The sequence below is a fragment of the Osmerus mordax genome, chromosome 7, assembly GCF_038355195.1.
Source record: "Osmerus mordax isolate fOsmMor3 chromosome 7, fOsmMor3.pri, whole genome shotgun sequence".
In the NCBI taxonomy this organism is placed as follows: Eukaryota; Metazoa; Chordata; class Actinopteri; order Osmeriformes; family Osmeridae; genus Osmerus; species Osmerus mordax.
In genome coordinates, this window is record NC_090056.1 from 13985054 (window position 1) to 14003422 (window position 18369).

At 43.7% G+C, this 18369-nt stretch overlaps 1 protein-coding gene across 2 annotated transcripts; it reads left to right on the forward strand.

Moving 5' to 3' along the window:
- Positions 1 to 1281: 1281 nt before the first annotated feature.
- megf6a (multiple EGF-like-domains 6a) lies at positions 1282 to 17810 on the forward strand. 2 transcript variants are annotated; one of them, XM_067239659.1, is made up of 34 exons: positions 1282 to 1566; positions 4233 to 4355; positions 5937 to 6062; positions 7494 to 7616; positions 7827 to 7949; positions 8120 to 8257; positions 8397 to 8519; positions 8647 to 8769; positions 8879 to 9055; positions 9243 to 9374; positions 9459 to 9587; positions 9804 to 9932; positions 10032 to 10166; positions 10281 to 10415; positions 11137 to 11262; positions 11896 to 12027; positions 12211 to 12339; positions 12463 to 12594; positions 12698 to 12826; positions 13057 to 13185; positions 13584 to 13712; positions 14434 to 14562; positions 14666 to 14794; positions 14928 to 15056; positions 15145 to 15273; positions 15412 to 15543; positions 15657 to 15785; positions 15904 to 16032; positions 16143 to 16271; positions 16356 to 16484; positions 16572 to 16700; positions 16805 to 16933; positions 17054 to 17182; positions 17265 to 17810. In XM_067239659.1, the coding sequence occupies exons 1-34, from the start codon at positions 1356 to 1358 to the stop codon at positions 17339 to 17341; spliced, it is 4461 nt and encodes a 1486-aa protein (XP_067095760.1). In that variant the 5' UTR covers positions 1282 to 1355; the 3' UTR covers positions 17342 to 17810. The 2 variants fall into 2 exon arrangements, 1 of the variants encoding a protein (XP_067095760.1); XR_010876854.1 differs by lacking the exons at positions 16572 to 16700; positions 16805 to 16933; positions 17054 to 17182; positions 17265 to 17810 and having other exon boundaries at positions 15904 to 15988.
- The last annotated feature ends 559 nt before the right edge of the window (positions 17811 to 18369 follow it).

Sequence of the window (18369 nt, forward strand, 5' to 3'; positions counted from 1 at the left end):
AATCAAAAAGTTTGTCCCCTCCTATTGAACTGAAGAGAGAACGCAGAGATTTGCAAAGCTGTTAATCATTAGGAATTGAGAATTTCGTGACTCCTGGGTGGTATTAAGTCTTGGCTCTTTGGGTTGAAGGAGTGTTTTTTTTTCTTGCCCTCAATAATAACAAGCAACCTTCGGGAGTCATGTCTACATGCCTGTTTCACCAAACCACCAGTGCACACACACACAAACCAATCCATGTGACTGCTATAAACTTTCAAGCTTTAAATCAATTCAGTTACCCTGTAACCTACAGTAAAACTCCTGCTCTTAGTTCAATGTCAAACACTAATTCAGTTTTGTTTTTCTTACCGATGATACATGATGCAAAGAAAATGCTGTGATGGTCGGTTTGACTGGATTCTCACTAAACAAAACTGCTCCCCACTGCAAAACTTTATAAAGGGAGGTCAAAGTAGAGTCGAGAGAGAGAGAGAGAGAGAGAGAGAGAGAGAGAGAGAGAGAGAGAGAGAGAGAGAGAGAGAGAGAGAGAGATAGATAGATAGAGAAAGGAAATGGGGGGACAAGGCACTTAAACAGTGTTGAAGAAGTCCAAACCTGCTGACCTGAGGACAGACCTATAAAAGACAGGAACCTTTTACCCCAGAGCCCTCTGCAACTATGGAAAAATGATTATTGAATCAAGACCAATATCCAATCTTCAACGGCTTCACCTGAAAGCAATCTCTAGTCTGATCCATGAAAGTCTTTGCATGAAGTATGACTCATTGGAACATCAGTCTCCTCTTTCAAGTCATAAAGACTATGCATGGCGATGTACAACATGGCTCCTGTGAGTAACACCAAACATAACATTATTTTCTGGATGGCATGGTAAAAAAAGCTTTTTATCTCAAATTGCAGTTTCCAATTACTTTTCTTAACAAGACACCACACACCATAATATATTTGCTAGATAACTTTACGTTTCATCTCAAACTCAATCCTAAATTAAATGTAATAAAGTAATTGTAATGAAGGTTCCTCTGCAGCAATGTGGCCATCCACTTCTGTTTGCAGTTGAACTGTAACTGCAACAGTAACTGTACCTGAGGGGAGAGAGGGAAAGACAGGAGGAACACGGAGGAGGGTGGATCTGCACTCGGTAGATGGAAACGGAGAGAGAGAAAAAGGGGTGGAGCTCTAAAGTTAAGGAAAGCAACAAGAAAAGCATGTCTGTCAAAACTAAGAGAGAACAACTGAGGGAGACTAGGCCAATTCGACCTGAAGTGCCAAAGAAAATTGTATTATTATCGTACACAGACTGGTCTCTGGCCTTGTGATTATCCTTCTCAAACAAACTATGGACAGTCCTGCAAATGTTTAGATTTTCATGCATTATTTTTAAACATTGTAGCAGCGTGACCATGACCTACCTTGGATGGTTCTTGTTACTTTCAGTGGGCTTGTTGAGTCAAAGTAGCCCATGTTTGGGAGCCAATGGACTGAACAGATACAGATACAACCCAAGGAATTGCTATACCTGTTTCTATGGACACAATAGCTACAATGTGGGAGACACTGGTTCAGGTGAGTTCCAAGTCTGAATGACCACATTTTTTATATTTAGCTCCTTCCATCTTTTTGGAGTGAGTCAAAGTTATCAAGGCTAGTCGTCTTCCAGGACAGTATTTTACAAATCAATCCTGTTCTAAAATATATTAGCTGCTGTAAATGGAAATCTGTCACCTGTCAGAGATCTTGGGGAAGAAATCATTTACTTACAAAGTGAGTAGAGGAGGAGAGAGAGAGATTAGAGAAATAGAGAGAAAGATGACTGTGTTTCTTAATGTTTTGTTATTGTCTTATAAGCAGTGGATAAAACAGCATAGCCACACATACTGTGATTACAATGTACAGTACTTGAACATGAGCTGGTGCAGAACATTATTCTGCATTGTAACCACAGACGAACACAGATCGTAGTTCCACCTCTTGTGATGATCCCAGTGCATCCCTACAAACATGTTTATGCTGGCTCTGTGAGACCTTGAGGAAGCCCCCTGCTGGGCCCTGTTCCACAGACGCTTCAGACCAGCTGTTAAAGACATTCAACAGAATGTTGTTGTGCTGGTCGCTGTGAATTTACTGATTTGTGATGAGAAGTCACTGGCACAGTGATATCAATTTTAATGTAAGCTCAGAGGAGATATCACATCAAAGGTCAATGTCCCTGAACCATAAAACATCCTTCTGCTGCATTTTGCCACATTTTTGTTTTATTTTGATGCATTCCTTTACTGATAAAGAGTTTGAACTAAGGACAGCAAAATGGTACACAGCGTTGCTAAGTCTCTTTGGACGCTATCTCCACTCACTCCCAAGGGTATAATTACTGTGTGTGCTGCTGTTCATTTCCTCATTTGTCTGCTGTGTGCAGTCTGTATTCCATCCCTGTGCTGTCAAGGCTAGCAGATTCATTCCTACAGGCCATAAGGATTACGATTATTTGCAGATCTCTTGGGCAGGTGGTCCTCATTACTGAGTAATGTGGGAGGCCCATTGTTAGTGTATTGCCAATTGTGAATTGATGCAGTCTGTACACTATACTGTACATGGTACAGTAAATGAATATTGAGCTTTTCATTTAGTGTCGTTATTTTTGTCCATGTTTTGTATTGTTAGTTACAAATGGGTTTTGGATGTGTTTTCCATTTATTGGGGCTATGGATATGGATATCGAGGCTTTAACATGTGGATATGTGATACATTTGATGTGTCTGCTAATGTTCTTGTGGCTGTGATTTATTATAAACAATGTCATGCATGAAGGTAGGGGCTTCTTTAGGCACATTTTAATCTTGTTCCAGACTGGCAGTCTTATCCCAGATGGTTATGGCCTTCAAAACAATCTTTTCACCAAGTTATGCTTAATACATCTGCCCCAATTGCAAATACTTACCCACGACATTAGGATAACTCTTGAAAGCACATGTCTGCTGCTAAGAGAATGTTCTGTATATGTTTGTGCCAGAGCAACCAGAAAGACATTTCATCCCAGAGAGATGATGGACATCTTAAGGCCCCCAGGGGTCAACCATGGCTCTTCATCTCCAATAGGAGCTTGGAAGCCCTTTAATCAGGATCACAGGAGGGCTTTTCCAGGGTGCAGTTAGGCCCTTTTATCACAGGCCCCTTCTTAGTGGGCCAGACTGTCTGATGAGCCTCTTGGACAAGTACCTCTTCCTCCTTCAGAGATATTTGCTCCCTCTAATCAAGGTTGAAGTGAATCCTTCACTCTTTCAATACCCTACCCTGACCACTGACCAGCCCTGGCTAACACTGCTTCATGGGACTACTGCTGTTCATAAAGATAGACATTGTTGTTCCTTAAGTGTGACCGTTGGAATGTAATGGCCAATTGGTGGATGTCAAGGCTATTCAGAAAACACCAGAGAGATGTGGATGATGTACAATTAAATGTACATTATTTTAGATTCATTTGAGGCATTTTAGATACATAAATAGTTTGTGAGATACTTTATTGGATTCAGAAACATAGAAATTGCACATGTCCTAGAGTACAAGCCCTTAGCCATATATAAAAGGTAAGACTTCTTTTTAGCTCCCATCTCTTATGGTTCCGCTCATTTGTCCTAACATTTCTTTGTTTTTACACTCTCCCTGTCCCTTCACTGGAATTACACCTTTAAATTGTTGCTTGGCTGTTAAGTCTAGGAGCCTCTATAATTTACAAGTTACAAATGGGTCCCATGCTCCACACTTTGGTTTACTGCTGTGAGAAAACACATGACGTTTGGTCTCGTAATATCAGCGATGCTGGCATCAATAGAAACTTGGTCTTCCGTTCGTTTGGAAGCATAAAACCCCTTGACTTCATGACCTCTCGGCTGCCCTTGTTAACCACTTCATGTTCAAAGGGAATTTGCTCTTGTAATGTGACCGAAGGTGTTCTAAAATTAAATTGTATAGGTTTTGTTGCAAGCATTGTGTGTGTATTTGTTTGTTCATAAGCCCTCTGGCGTTTGCGTAACTAAATCTCCTGGTTTTGTCCATCTGCCTTCAGTTTCTGCCTGGCACCAGACAGGCATGCAACTATATTTCTTGCTGATTGCTCAGTATGTTTAGAGCTGGCCTTCAGTGCAACATCTGTGCTATAATACATTACTTTCCAAGAATGTACAGTACCACTAAACCGCTAAATCACTGTCTATTGCTTTGTTTTTTCCCCACAGATGTTGACGAATGTCAGGTCCATAATGGGGGATGCCAGCACCGTTGTGTGAACACCAGAGCTTCCTACTACTGTGTCTGCAACCCAGGCACCCGACTGCATAATGATGGACGAACCTGCATTGGTAAGACCCGTAGGATAGCTGAAGAGGTCCCTTAAGGTTATGCTACTTCCACCGTTCTTGGTAAGCCTACGTCCATCTGGAGCTTTCCGAGGCTTGGAGCCACATCAAAGCAGAAAATGTGGGGTCCACCTTTCGCCTGTGTCAAAAGGGAATCAAAGAGGCCATTGTTTTGGTAGGGGGAAGAGGTTTCCCAGTATTCTCCAGCCTTGTCAGAGCGTGTTTGTGTTCTGGCTTATAAGGTACCACATTGTCTCTCACTTTCACTCTGCTTCTTTTGTCCATAAATCCCACTATCGTTCCTTCCAGCTTCAGCAATGTATCACAATATTTCATTCTCCATTCTCTCCTTATTTTGTACATGGACTCTCGGTGTACATGTTATAAAATAAATGCCGTTCTCAATAGGATATCCTGCTTACATGTTAATGAAGGTCAATGTGTTCATGTGGTCATGCACTAAGCACCTGCAGTCACTGTCCGCATATTCCCCTCTGGGATGAATAAAGTATAAACTACTTAAAGCAAGGAATAAACTGCTGTGTTATTCACAAGGCTTGAATTTACAGCCTTGAATAAAATTGCAAAGCAATTAGTATTTGTAAAAAGCAACATAATATTTCAAGATTCCATTCATAAATTGTTTACAATGATTCAACTAGAAAATATGAGTAACAAGTCCCCATCATAAAAAATATGAAAGAAAAAGTTATGATTTTCTCTGTTACAAAGTACATTCATTTATGTTATTTAATTTGAAGTTTGAACTTCAAACACTCAAACCTGTCCACATGAAAATCCAAATAAATCAGTTGGGGTTTACTTTTCCCCCTTTCACACCAGAGTGTATTTTCCAAAGCCCTCAAAGGCCCCGGGCATAATTCCTGTGGTTTGTGCTGAAGCCATAATACTATCACCCCCACACAACTGTTAAACAGGGAGGAGCATCAGGGAACTCAGGGAAGTCTCGTAAAAGCTAACCAGTCACAGACCATGATAGGATTGGTTTAATTTTAATTTGAACAATCTGTCATCTTGATCACACAAAACTGTATGGCATAAAGGGAGAAACAATTATTTAGAACAGTATCCATGAATAATGTTAAGTTACTAAGTCCTCCATCCTATACACACTTCTCTGAACTAAATCAGATGGCTTTCTAATGAGCCAGCAAGAAAACAGTTTGCTCCAACATTATCCTCCATGTTATTTTTGGGCTTCTGTTCCTAGATGGAGCACCGAGAGGAAAACAGAGAAGTCTGAGGGTCGTTGAATGGTACATTCCAAAAAGGGAGTAGATGGAGTTTGTTAGGAAACCTTTTCTTCTTTTTACTGTATCTCCTTTATTTGACACATATTGTATTGGAGTTACAGTATGAGGACCACTACTCTGGACTACTCTAGGATTTCTGTCAAAGTGAAAGCCAGTGCCCAATCATCTAACGTTCTTGTGTCAAACCATGATGACGTAATTTAGAGTTGTCAGGGCTGGCCTGGAACACAAGGTTGGACACCCATTCATGCATTAGTAAGCACAGTAAGAACCAATCCTTGGTTCATGTTTTCGATCCTGTTTGTCTTAGCCGTCCTCTCTTGTGCCATCAACAATGGGGGCTGTGAGCAGGACTGTATCCAGCTGTCCCAGGCTCACTACCAGTGTCGCTGTAGACCCAACTACCAACTCACAGAGGATGGCAAGAACTGCAAGCGTGAGTATTAGATCAAAGTATGCATACAAGTTGTATGCATGCCTGAATGCAGAATGTTTGTGTGTGTGTGTGTGTGTGTGTGTGTGTGTGGGGGGGGGGGGGGGGCATACAGTGACAATTCCAATTTCAATGTATCTACGTATGTACGTGTTCACTTTGGAATCCAGTACTTGATAAGAAAAAAAAACAGCTGATAAAAAACACTTTACATTACATAGTCAACCTTACGTATTTGTCTCGACCATAGAGTATGAGATAAAACAGAACACTGGCCACATTAACCAAGCTTTGACAGCCTGTCCTTCTGCTGAAGGGGAAAATAGACTGATGTCATTCCTGCCAATAGAACATGGGTATGTCAGGTTTTGAATTTTCTTGCTTGGATGAAAATACTTCTTCTGAATTACTCACACAATTGTCAACAACCTTGTAGATCCAACTGAACTCAACACCTTTAATTGAATGATCTTGAAGAGAGGCATTAGGCCAATGTTAGCACGAGACAAGAGTGAAAAAATACAATCATAGTAATGTATTGGGGTGTGCAACAGAGCCAGAACCATTTGGCATGTGAACTGTAATAATTTATCTTATTTTTTATTGCTGTGTTTTTTGGCTGGCAACTGTCAACTTGTACTGTCTGACACATGGCTCTACTTCTGAGTGTGGCCAGAGACAGGCTGGCTATCGTCTTGGTGCGTGCAGTGCCCCTGTTCTGTCAGACAGTAGACTGGTCTGGTCAAACTGCTTGTCTGAGGCTCCTTGATCAAGGATCCTTGCTATAACCATGATACAACCATAATCTTGGCTTGGGCTTGCGTGTATAAGAACCTGTGTTGGATCTTACTGCAACATAATTTAAAGAAAGACACAGAGTCATATAAGCATATCCAAATGCAGAAGCCCAACTATTTGCAGTATTTATGTTGTTTTGTCAGAATTGTCTTTTGTATCACCTAAGTATAATTTATTAATAATGCAGTTTTTGTTTATTTTATAAATAGTTACAATTATAAAGTACTGTAGGATTAAAGTAAAAATTGTAAGCAAGAGCATGAAATGAAAATACATACTTTGTTTACTGATGAAGAAAGTTTTGTTATTTGATATGTACTTCATATGTACGCCAAGCTGTCCTCATTTCATATCTGGATTTACAATAACAGCTTTTCTTTTTTACATTTAGTGAATTCCATTACAAATTTTAAAAAAAACCTTCAGTTCAACTAAGTGGAGCTCCTTTGCAAAACACATCTCAGGGGTACAGACCTGGAAGTGATTATGGGTCATTGCAGTTTAAGGAAAATAACCACACACTCAGTTAACCCAATTACCCTTTTACTCCCTCCAAATCAGTTGGGAGAGAACTGGTTTGTGTGTGTGATGGTATGTAGGCTACTCTACACCGTAAACTGGTTTACTGTATTTTAGTGAGAAGTCCTTGTGCAGAAGGGAATGGAGGCTGCCTGCAAACATGCAGGAACATTGGAGGGCGAGCTCAGTGTGACTGTCGTCCTGGTTACGTACTAGGCCAGGATGGTAAAAACTGCCAAGGTAAATAAAACCACATTTTATAGTCATAGAGACACATCAAGGGCTGATTATTGTAACAATGATTTTTATTACACTGATAGTGAGGATTAAATACTGATGAGAAGATTGAGGATGATGACAGAACTATCATTGCGCAGCAGTGGTAATGATCTGGACAGCAGCGATGATGATGAAGTGGATGGTTCTACAGGGATTGTATGTGTTTTGCAGACATTGATGAGTGTGAGACAGGCCAAGCTGCCTGTGCCCACAGTTGCCACAACAACCATGGTTCCTTCACCTGTCTCTGCAACCCAGGGTACGAGCTAGGATCGGATGGGAGGAAATGCTACCGTAAGTCAGGGCACATTTCTTTAGCTCTACAGAAACCAAAGAAGCAACCAAGGATACCAAAAATATACAAAACAGGTCTTGTGATATTACTGTTTGTCCAAATATTCAAACTCCATGGAAACACAGAGTACCACACAAGAGTAACAGGTGTCCATGTATTTCTTTTGTAGGCATTGAGATGGAGATCATCAACAGCTGTGAGACCAGTAATGGAGGATGCTCTCATCAGTGTCAGCACTCTACTATCGGAGCTGTCTGTAGCTGTAACCATGGATACCACCTAGCCGAAGACCTGAAGACCTGTGTGGGTAAGAAATAAGCGGCATTGGTATAAGGATATATTGATAATCACCGTACAATATCTACAGTAGATGTAGTTTACATGTTTAGTCATTTTGCACTTTGAACCCTTCTCAGGAGATACTCAGGTGTGTTTGTGTTTGTCAGACTTGAATGAGTGTGATGCAGGAACCTCATGCTGTGAGCAGGACTGTACCAACTATCCGGGGGGTTATGAGTGCTACTGCAGGGCTGGTTACCGTCTCAACTCTGATGGATGTGGCTGTGATGGTATGATCCGGTATTACCAGTCTTTGATCTCTGCTTCAATTAAATGTATGACATTTGCTCATCTTAGGAACACATACAGAACACAGTAGCACCAGATGTTCAGTCTTTCTGTTCTGTTTCTCCACAGATGTGGACGAGTGTCTCGTGGACAATGGAGGCTGTGAGCACACCTGCCAAAACACAGCTGGATCTTTCCAGTGCTTCTGTCATCTGGGACATCGCCTTGACGAGGACAGGACCTCCTGTGTCTGTATGTAAAGCTCCGCTCCAACTGGAACTCATCGTCTGGATCAATACATCCAAAGAGGAGTGTTTGTTTTGATGCTTGTTGATCAGCTCCGGGTCTGTCTTCCCTCCAGCCCTGCAGGAGGCAGTAGAGGTTTTGGGGTGGAGTGGCCGCCTGGCTGTGGAGCGCCCCCTGCCCCAGATCACCTTGCTGAGGGACTTTGTCGTGCAGCCCCTGGAGCGCTACGTTGACTACGAGGAAGACAGCCTGGGAGAGCTGCGGGCCCAGAGCACTCTCACAGAGACCTTTGGTATGCAAACAACCTGTTAACACGCCAGCGTAACATTTAAAAGATGTGAATTTGAGTAAATAAACTGCCTTGATGTCACTTTCTGTGTAAATATCACCCCCTTGTCAAATCTTACTTTGGAGATAACAGGCGTTGTCTTTTCAGTCAGACGATGGCACAACCCCACATTGTCTTCTCTTTCTTTTAGTTTGCTTGAATGAAACCTTCGGCCCTGACTGCAGCTTGTCGTGTGAGGACTGTTCTAAAGATGGAGTGTGTAATCTGGAGGAGGGAAGGTGTGACTGCCCTGATGGGTGGACGGGGATTGTCTGCAACCAAAGTGAGGTCATAGCTAAGGAGGAAACGATAACAAAACAGTAACAACCTTGAAAGTTTGAGTGACTCTCCTACTCTTTCTGCCCAGCTTGTCCCGAGGGCACGTTTGGCAGCAACTGTTCCTTCAAGTGTAAGTGTAAGAATGGTGCCAGTTGCAACCCTCTGACCGGGCACTGCCACTGTCCACCTGGCATCAGTGGGGACATGTGCCAGGATGGTGAGTGTGGATAGATTTCAACTCAATGTAATCTATTAAAAATGTATTATAAACATTTTTAAGCGTTAACACCAACGGACTAAAACAATATATTCTATAGTATACTATGTATATTGTTTAAATATACCATTACTGTACATGTGCTGTTCTCCTTTAGAAAGTGTTGTAACCTGCGTTCAACTTTGTTATGTCTCTTGCCCTCTTCATGCTCTACAGGATGCCCCAAGGGTCTGTATGGGAAACAATGCAATAAGAAGTGTAATTGTGCCAACAATGGGCGCTGCCACCGCACCTACGGGGCCTGTCTGTGTGACCCAGGACTCTACGGGCGCTTCTGTCACCTACGTAGGTGCCCCTCCATGTTTCCCTTTGTCTTTACAGCCATTACATCTTTCCCCTTTCACTGCCCATCCTGTTTTACCTTTACATGCCATTCCCTTCCAGCTTGTCCCAAGTGGTCATATGGCCCAGGCTGCTCTGAGGAATGCCAGTGTGTCCAGCAGAACACCCTGGAATGCCACCGGCGCCACGGTGCCTGCATCTGCAGACCAGGCTACCAGGGCAAGAGGTGCCAGGAGGGTTAGTGGTCCAAGAAAAATGTGCATGCTCACACACACACACACACACACATATTCCCTGTGCATAATAATTCATGGCTTGACCATTGTTTGTGGTTATATGTGGCTCCACTAGAATGTGAGAGAGGCTACTATGGCCTGGACTGCAAGAAGACCTGCCTCTGTCCATCAGGAGTGACCTGCGATCATGTGACAGGGGAATGTAGGCCCCTGTGCCAAGCGGGGTTCCATGGAGATAACTGTGCTCTAGGTGGGTAAAGTCCATGCTGGCCTGCACCACAGACCAGAGGTCTGTCTGTTCTATCCCATGTTCTCAGATTTTATGACTGTGCATTGAGCATGTGGACAGACAGCTGTTTGAATGTGCTCAACACTGTAAACCTTTAAAACCTTGGAAATTGGAAAGTTCTTGAATAGAGAAGGTAACCCGATCTGTCTCTTGGGACTATCTTTTCCTTGCAGTATATCACTCGGTCCTTTGACTTATCGCTCTTGCCTTCCCATTGAAAACATGGACCCAGCAGAATATACATTTTATTTTTATTGGCTCTATATTTACCTTTTTAATTTACTATGTGTGTGTATGTGTGTGTATACACAGGCATGCATGTGCAGTTGTGACTGTGCCTGCACACCCTGTGTGATAACGGATGGAAATAACAGGAATACTTTTACAACAGCCACCTGGTTGCCATTAAATGATCAGAATCTAACATCTGCTATAAATTTGAAACATCGGGGATGGGGGGATTTGTCCAGGTCTGGCTTCCCTCAGTCTCCCATCGCTCACTTACTGTATGTTTAGCAACCTTTCCTCTTTGTTTTCATCTGCTCTTTCCAAGTCTTGGGTTTACATGGTCAAAACGGATGCAGCATTTCAACTCTTTGGCCTCGCCACCGTTGACACACTTAACCCCCAACCGCTCTGTAGTTGCCTGGCCTTGCCTAATGTGCTGTGTGCTGTTTCCCAGAATGTCCACAGGGTCGATATGGATCTGGATGTAACCAGCCCTGTGAGTGCTCTGGTGCCCTCTGTGACAAGGTAACAGGGCGGTGTCACTGTCCACCAGGGCTCACAGGACAGCACTGTCAGATGGGTAAGCAAGGCAAGAGGGAGAAAATACAATGTCTACTGTGTTCGTCAAATGACGTATGACTGAAAAGTATTTCATGACTTTTCAAACATCACTTTTTATGTTTGTGTAAATTGCGGGTTCCAAAAGAACCAATCTGTTGAGAGGAAGTCTAGCCAACTCTAAAGTAGATAGCCAGGTATGAATAGAATCCATTATCTTGGCATTTGGATGTGGAAAGAACTCGTCTCTGCAGCATCAGTGCCTCTAGGAGGTCTTGAAATCAACATGTAGCTGGAGAAATATCTAGTGTATCATGTTCAACTATGTGACCGCACACAACTTTCCACCCTCCAACCAACCATGGTAAAGAACATGCTTTGATTGTGCTAATGTCTTTCCATTCTGGTCTATTTAAAGTTCAAGAGACTGTTCTGAAAATATACACCACTTAGAAGGTTAGAAGAGAGTTTGGTAGAAGAGAGAGCTGGTAGAAGAGAGAGCTGACTTTAGTTCAGTAAATGATCAAATTTGTTGTACACCAGTTAAAACCAGTACATCTTAATCAAAATCTGGCACATACTATTTTGTTTGTCTTATTTGGAGCGTATAGATACTATATCTTTGTCTTTGTCAGTTTATCCTGATATTTTTCAGAGTGTGAGGAAGGCCAGTGGGGGCTTGGCTGTGCTGAGTCCTGTCGTAATTGCCTGAATGGGGGAGTGTGTGACAAATACAATGGAACATGTCAATGCCAACCTGGGTACATTGGCACCCTGTGTCAGACTGGTAAGAGACTGAAAATAGTAACATCAAAATGAAATACATGCACTCTCTCGCTCATACATGGACACACTGCTGCACGTACTCACGCTACACACAAACACACACACACAAACAATTATTACAGTCATTGAAGTCAGTCACAGGGTTTTCAGGTTTCACTGTGTGTGCTTGTATGTCGGTGTACAGTGTGCCCAGCTGGTAGATTTGGCCATGGATGCCAGTTGCGATGTCTGTGTGAGAATGGTGGGCGCTGTCACTCAGTTACTGGACGCTGTGTCTGCACTGAGGGCTGGACTGGACCCAGATGTAGCAGAGGTGAGACAGTCTTTTTGCTATAGTACAGTACCTGGATATACAATAGTATAAGTTTATGGGCATGCTATTTAGTATTTCATACATTGTACAATAGTACGATTCTTCTATTCTGTTCTATTGCAGCATGTAAAGCAGGTCGCTGGGGGAGGGGCTGTGCCAACGTGTGTGAGTGCCAGAGCAGTGATGGGAGCTGCGACCCAATCACTGGCCAGTGTGGCTGTGAGGCGGGCTACACAGGACCACGCTGCCAACAGAGTAGGGGGATCTCATAACCAGCGTAGACGCTTCTGAGAATCACAGTCTTGGTGATGATGATCACTGATGCTATCCATTCATATCTCTCTCCTTTCTGGACCAGAATGCCCAGAAGGCTCCTTTGGTTCGGCCTGCAGACACAGGTGCCAGTGTGCCAACCTGGCAGCCTGTGAGCATGTGAGTGGAGCCTGCACCTGCCTATCTGGCTGGACTGGCACCTACTGTGAAAAATGTAAGTCCTAGGAATGTTAGCGGTGTGTGTCCTGGTGTGTCTGTATTTAGTTTTAAATGGTTGTGAATGTAGTTTAAGTAGGTGTTGTGACTGTATGAACAGGAGTTCCTATATGTTTAATGTATGCACCTTCCTGCCAAAGTAAATTCCTTGTCTGTGCAAGCTTTCATGGCGAATAAAACCCATTCTGATTTGATTCTGATTCTGAATGGACGTGTGTGTCATTGTAGCATGTCCGGATGGCTTCTATGGGATGGAGTGTCAGCAGAAGTGTGAGTGCCTGAACGGAGGGTCATGTGATCACCTCACAGGATCCTGCATCTGCCCTGCTGGCTGGGTCGGACCACAATGCAACACTAGTACGTTCTTACAAACGTTCTTAGTTCACCAAACTAATAATAAAGAATGAAATAAACAGGTGGTGCTAGATTTTATAAGGTGGTAGAAATGTTATGAGTAAGCTACATCCTGTTAGGTGCTTTCTCTCAAAGTGAACTCACGGTTCTCGTAGCTTGAGTTATGTGTCTGCCTGCATTTGCCATTGCATAACTCCCGAGATAAACACATGCGATTTTTGGATCTGGACTGAAAAAGGTTGTGTGAGTGTCTGTTTGTGCCAAAGAAGTCTGTATCCACATCCTGCAGCTGTTCCTGTGGTAGGAGGAGGAATACATGGCATTGTGCTGCAGACCGCCTTTATTAATATCTTTTGTAATAGTGTTTTTCTTTCTTGGCCACTTTCTGCGTCCCGTTCCAGCATGCCAGGAAGGGCGGTTTGGCCAAGGGTGTAACCTCACCTGTCAGTGCCACAACGATGCCAGATGTGACCCTGTCAGTGGGCAATGCCAGTGTCTGCCAGGCTGGACCGGCTCCAGGTGTGACAGAGGTACTAGAATCCATTAGAATCATATGTGTGTGTTTGAGCATGTGTGTCTGTATGAGTCTTCAGTTCCATGGGTGTGCACGCAAGCGTACTTCCTACATTGGGAGAGAATGCCTTCCTTTGCCTGTAGTCACTATGGGCCTCAAGTAAGAAACCAATAACACATAACAAGCTACACTTAGTTCCTATTATCCTCAACATCTGTACATTTCATTCCTTCCCCACCCCTGCCGGCTAGATGCCATTAAGAGGACACATTCATAAGCAGCCTTCCACAGTGGAAAGCTCTTTCTGTCCCTCCAGTACATAGCATCTCTCCATACAGAGAGTACCGGTAGTTCTTTATCTCCTGTCAGTTTACAGTTACATGAATAGCCACCCGATGGTTCTTTTTGCTCTCAGAATATTCAGAGAACCCCAAGGCTCTGTTCCATTCCATAACATTACACCCTCTGAGGAGAAACAGCTCTACCCAGGGACTTGAACAGTGGGAAATAGAAACAGTTGAGTCTACAAATTGTTCCGATGTAGGGTTCGAACAAAGAATTGAAATAAAAGATGTCCACCACTTACAGTAATGTATATGGTTTCTAAGGTCTGTGAGACTTTTCTCTCCTGCTCGTAAAGTGCAGTTTGACAGACTGCACAGTGTGTCTACCACAGTATGTGTGTGTGTGTGTTTGAATGTGCTTGTGTAATATGTGTGCATGCCTCCACCATTTAGAGTGTCCATCAGGCTTCTATGGGGCGGACTGTCTGCAGCAGTGCTTGTGTCAACATGGAGGTGCATGTGAGCGGTTCTCTGGGCGCTGTTCCTGTCTCGCTGGGTGGACGGGGGTGGCCTGTGAGCGAGGTAAATGCTGGGTCAGCATGAGAGGGTAAAGGGCATGGGGAAGAAGTAGCTCATAGAAATGCCTACCCTACCAAGTTCTTACTCTGTATGTCTCTCTCTGTAGAGTGTGCACACAGCTGGTTTGGCAGGGACTGTGCACAGCCTTGTGAGTGTGTGAATCAGGGGGTTTGTGACCGTCGAACGGGAGCTTGTAGCTGCCCTCCTGGTTATGTGGGGAAGCACTGTCAGACAGGTGAGAACCCGGCACTCAATTACGACTCCCTTCATCCATGTTCAAGTGTGTGCGTGTGCTTTCTTGAGTCTCATCGGGCATGTGTTCATGGAGAATGTATAAGTAAGCACGTATGTTTGCTGGTTCTGAACAGAGTGTGCAGCAGGACAGTTTGGTCCTGGGTGTGAGGACCGATGTAGATGCGCCCATGGTGCCCCATGTGACCATATTTCCGGAGTGTGTGTTTGTCCTCCTGGCTGGAGAGGACCAACATGTGACAGAGGTAAGTGACCCCCTCTAGTGGCAAACTACAGAACTAGTGTCTGGTACATCCAGTGTGTATAGCATTTAAACAAATATATTTACCACAGCGTGTCTGCCTGGCTCCTATGGTAAGGACTGTGCGCAACACTGTGACTGTCCTCATGGTACTTCCTGTAACCATGTGACCGGCAAGTGTGGGTGTCCCCCTGGCTTCACTGGCAACGGCTGTGAGCAAAGTGAGTGAATTAACTGAATAGTTAGTCAGCAGTCTAAGTTCTCTTATTCTGGCTTTTGCAGAACACCAGCATGTTGAACAGAATGCCATGTCAGAACGGTATCTTGTACCTGGCGCTTTATTACATTGTCTTTGCCAGCATGCAAGCCTGGCACATATGGTCTGAACTGTAACCAGGTGTGCCAGTGCTCTGGTGCCAACCAGCTGTGCCACCCTGTCATGGGTCTCTGCTACTGTGCACCCGGCTTCCATGGCAACAACTGTGATCAAGGTAAGCTTCTCCCTCATCTTACTTTACTTGCTACCATACTTTTTAATTCCAATAAATATAAATGGACCATAGACAACCATAGCCATAGAGTGTTTTTTTGTTTGGCATTACAGCGTGCGAGGGTGGGCGCTACGGGCCAAACTGTGAGCGCTCATGCCAGTGTCAACACCAGGGCTTGTGCCAGACCACCACTGGCACCTGTCAGTGCCCACCTGGATACATAGGAGCAGACTGCAACACTAGTGAGTTTCCCTCTTGGGCGACAGGCCCAGGGGTTGATACATGATGGAGGGGAGGGCTGGTGTCACAGTAAATGTTTCTAAATGGATCTGAAAGATGCTCTTCTCTGGGTTCTGACAGCATGCCCCGCCGGCCGCTATGGACAGGACTGTGCCCGGGTTGCACTCTGTGGTGACGGAGCACGCAGTGACCCAGTGACCGGCAGGTGTGTGTGTGAGGCTGGCCAAAAAGGAGAAGACTGTGGGCAGGGTAACCACACGCACATAATGCTCCAACATGTTTTGAATACATTGTATTGAATGCCCTGTTATTCAGAGTATTTATATTTGTGCTTGTGTGTGTCTGTGTGGGGTTTCCAGGCTGTGCTCGAGGCTGGTTTGGGAAGGACTGTGCCCAGCGTTGCATCTGCAATAACGGGGGTGTGTGTGACCCTGTATCTGGGGTGTGTACCTGTGGACTGGGCTGGACTGGACTGAACTGTGAAAAAGGTGATTAGGCTACCATGGCAACAATGGAGGGAACCATATAAATACACTTGCTACATGCTGTGTTTCTTCTGCTGTGTGATCCAGTATGTTCTCCTGGGAGATATGGAGCCAACTGTAGCCTACAATGCAGTTGTCATAACAACGGGACGTGTGACAGAGTCACAGGAGAGTGTCGGTGTGACCCTGGATACTATGGGTACCTGTGTGAACATGGTGAGCCGTGGAATACATTTCTACAATAAGTGTTTTGTGGACCCCCTGTTCTCCCTGCTGAGCTAACACTCCACTGTTCTGTCTTAGCCTGCCCAGTGGGTTTCCATGGTCACCGCTGCCAGCGTCACTGTAACTGCAGAGGTCGTGCTTTTTGTGACCCAAGAACAGGACTGTGTCTTTGCCCCCCCGGTCACCATGGAAACCACTGTGAGCAGGGTGAGTGGCTGTCAAGTCCATTTATAATGCTCATATCCACACACATGAACTCAAATGGCTCCTGTCTTGAATAGTTTCCTTTCTAACAATCATCTGCCTGTCAGAATGTGACCAAGGCCACTTTGGAGTGGGCTGTACCCAGTCATGTGACTGTGACGGGGACACACCATGTGACCCTTCAAGTGGCAAGTGTCTGTGTCCACCAGGCAAGATGGGGGTGCGCTGTGACACAAGTAAGTGTGACCACAGTCCTAACCTTACATAAACTCCTTAACATGTTGGTTGTTACTGGGATACAGTGGGATTCAATTACATGCAAATATAAATGTCCCATTTCCTGGTTGTATACATAGGTTGTGCTGCGAACCGGTATGGTCCAAACTGTACAGAGACATGTGAGTGTCAAAACGGAGCACAGTGTGACCCCAGGAACGGCCGCTGTACCTGCCTGGGAGGCTGGGTAGGCAATGCCTGTCAGGAGGGTAAGAACACGAGCAACAGTTTCACACACTAACAGTTGATAAGGATTTAATTTAACCAATACATATCTTGTCTTTTACACAGGCGGACCATTTACTTCTCCAATACAGCCCCGTAGAAACCGAATATGGAATTACACACAAAGTCTGTCTTCTGTATAGCACCTTCTACTGGCCAATAACTCACATAACAGATTGAGGCTCACACCTCAAGGTTATAGAGCCCCCAAAAGAGATGAAGTTAACTAAAAATAACTGCAGAATCAGAGTTGTCGTGGGAGTCATGCACCATGGTGTGACCAACCAAAGACAAGTAGGTGTCACCAGAGTGACAGAATATGAACACAGACATGGATGGCAGAGGACACAAAAGTCTAAATGTTCCCCATGTCACATGTTGTTTATTCACGTGTAATGTAACAGGGTGGACTCTTCTAGATTCTCAGAGAGTAACTGAAAGAAACTAGAGAGCCTTTGTCAACAGACCACTTCTTGGGTACCAACTGGACATGGGGGAGTACTGTATGATTTCAGGAATTCAGTATACATTATGTCCTCAAACTTCATAAAGGACACAAGCAGTCTTTGGTTCTAATAATAATTTACTGTAAAATGCACATTTTAGCTTTACCGTTGTCATTAAATATGTTTTTTTTTCAAATGTTTGAATTTTTGTCTTCACTAAAACTATACTTTTTTCTTTACAATCTATATGACAGTGACACCAGTGTTTACAATTCATGCTAATGAGCAATAACAACGAGAAAAAAAGAAATTTTGAATGATTGATTCAATTATAGCATTTATTTTCAATATGATAAATTCAAGCTGTACAGAATATTTTAAAATTCTGCCTCAGTCACAATTCAGTAAGCAATGCTTGCAAATAAACAGAAAAACAATGCAAAGGCAAAAGTGATAACAGCCATATCGATCCATTATATACACAGTTTAAACTATGTACAGATAATTTGACAATCCATAATGTATTTGAAATTGCAAATGTACAATTAGACGACTATTTTACATATTCCACATAGTATGAGCACAATGTGGTTTAAAAAAATAAGACCATGAACAACCATTGACAATGATACCGTTTACCATCAGTACAGTTTATGAAAAGCAGTAGCATTCTAGATTTCATTTATTACGTTTACTCTTATCTTCAGTGTTTCTTTGTGTGTCAC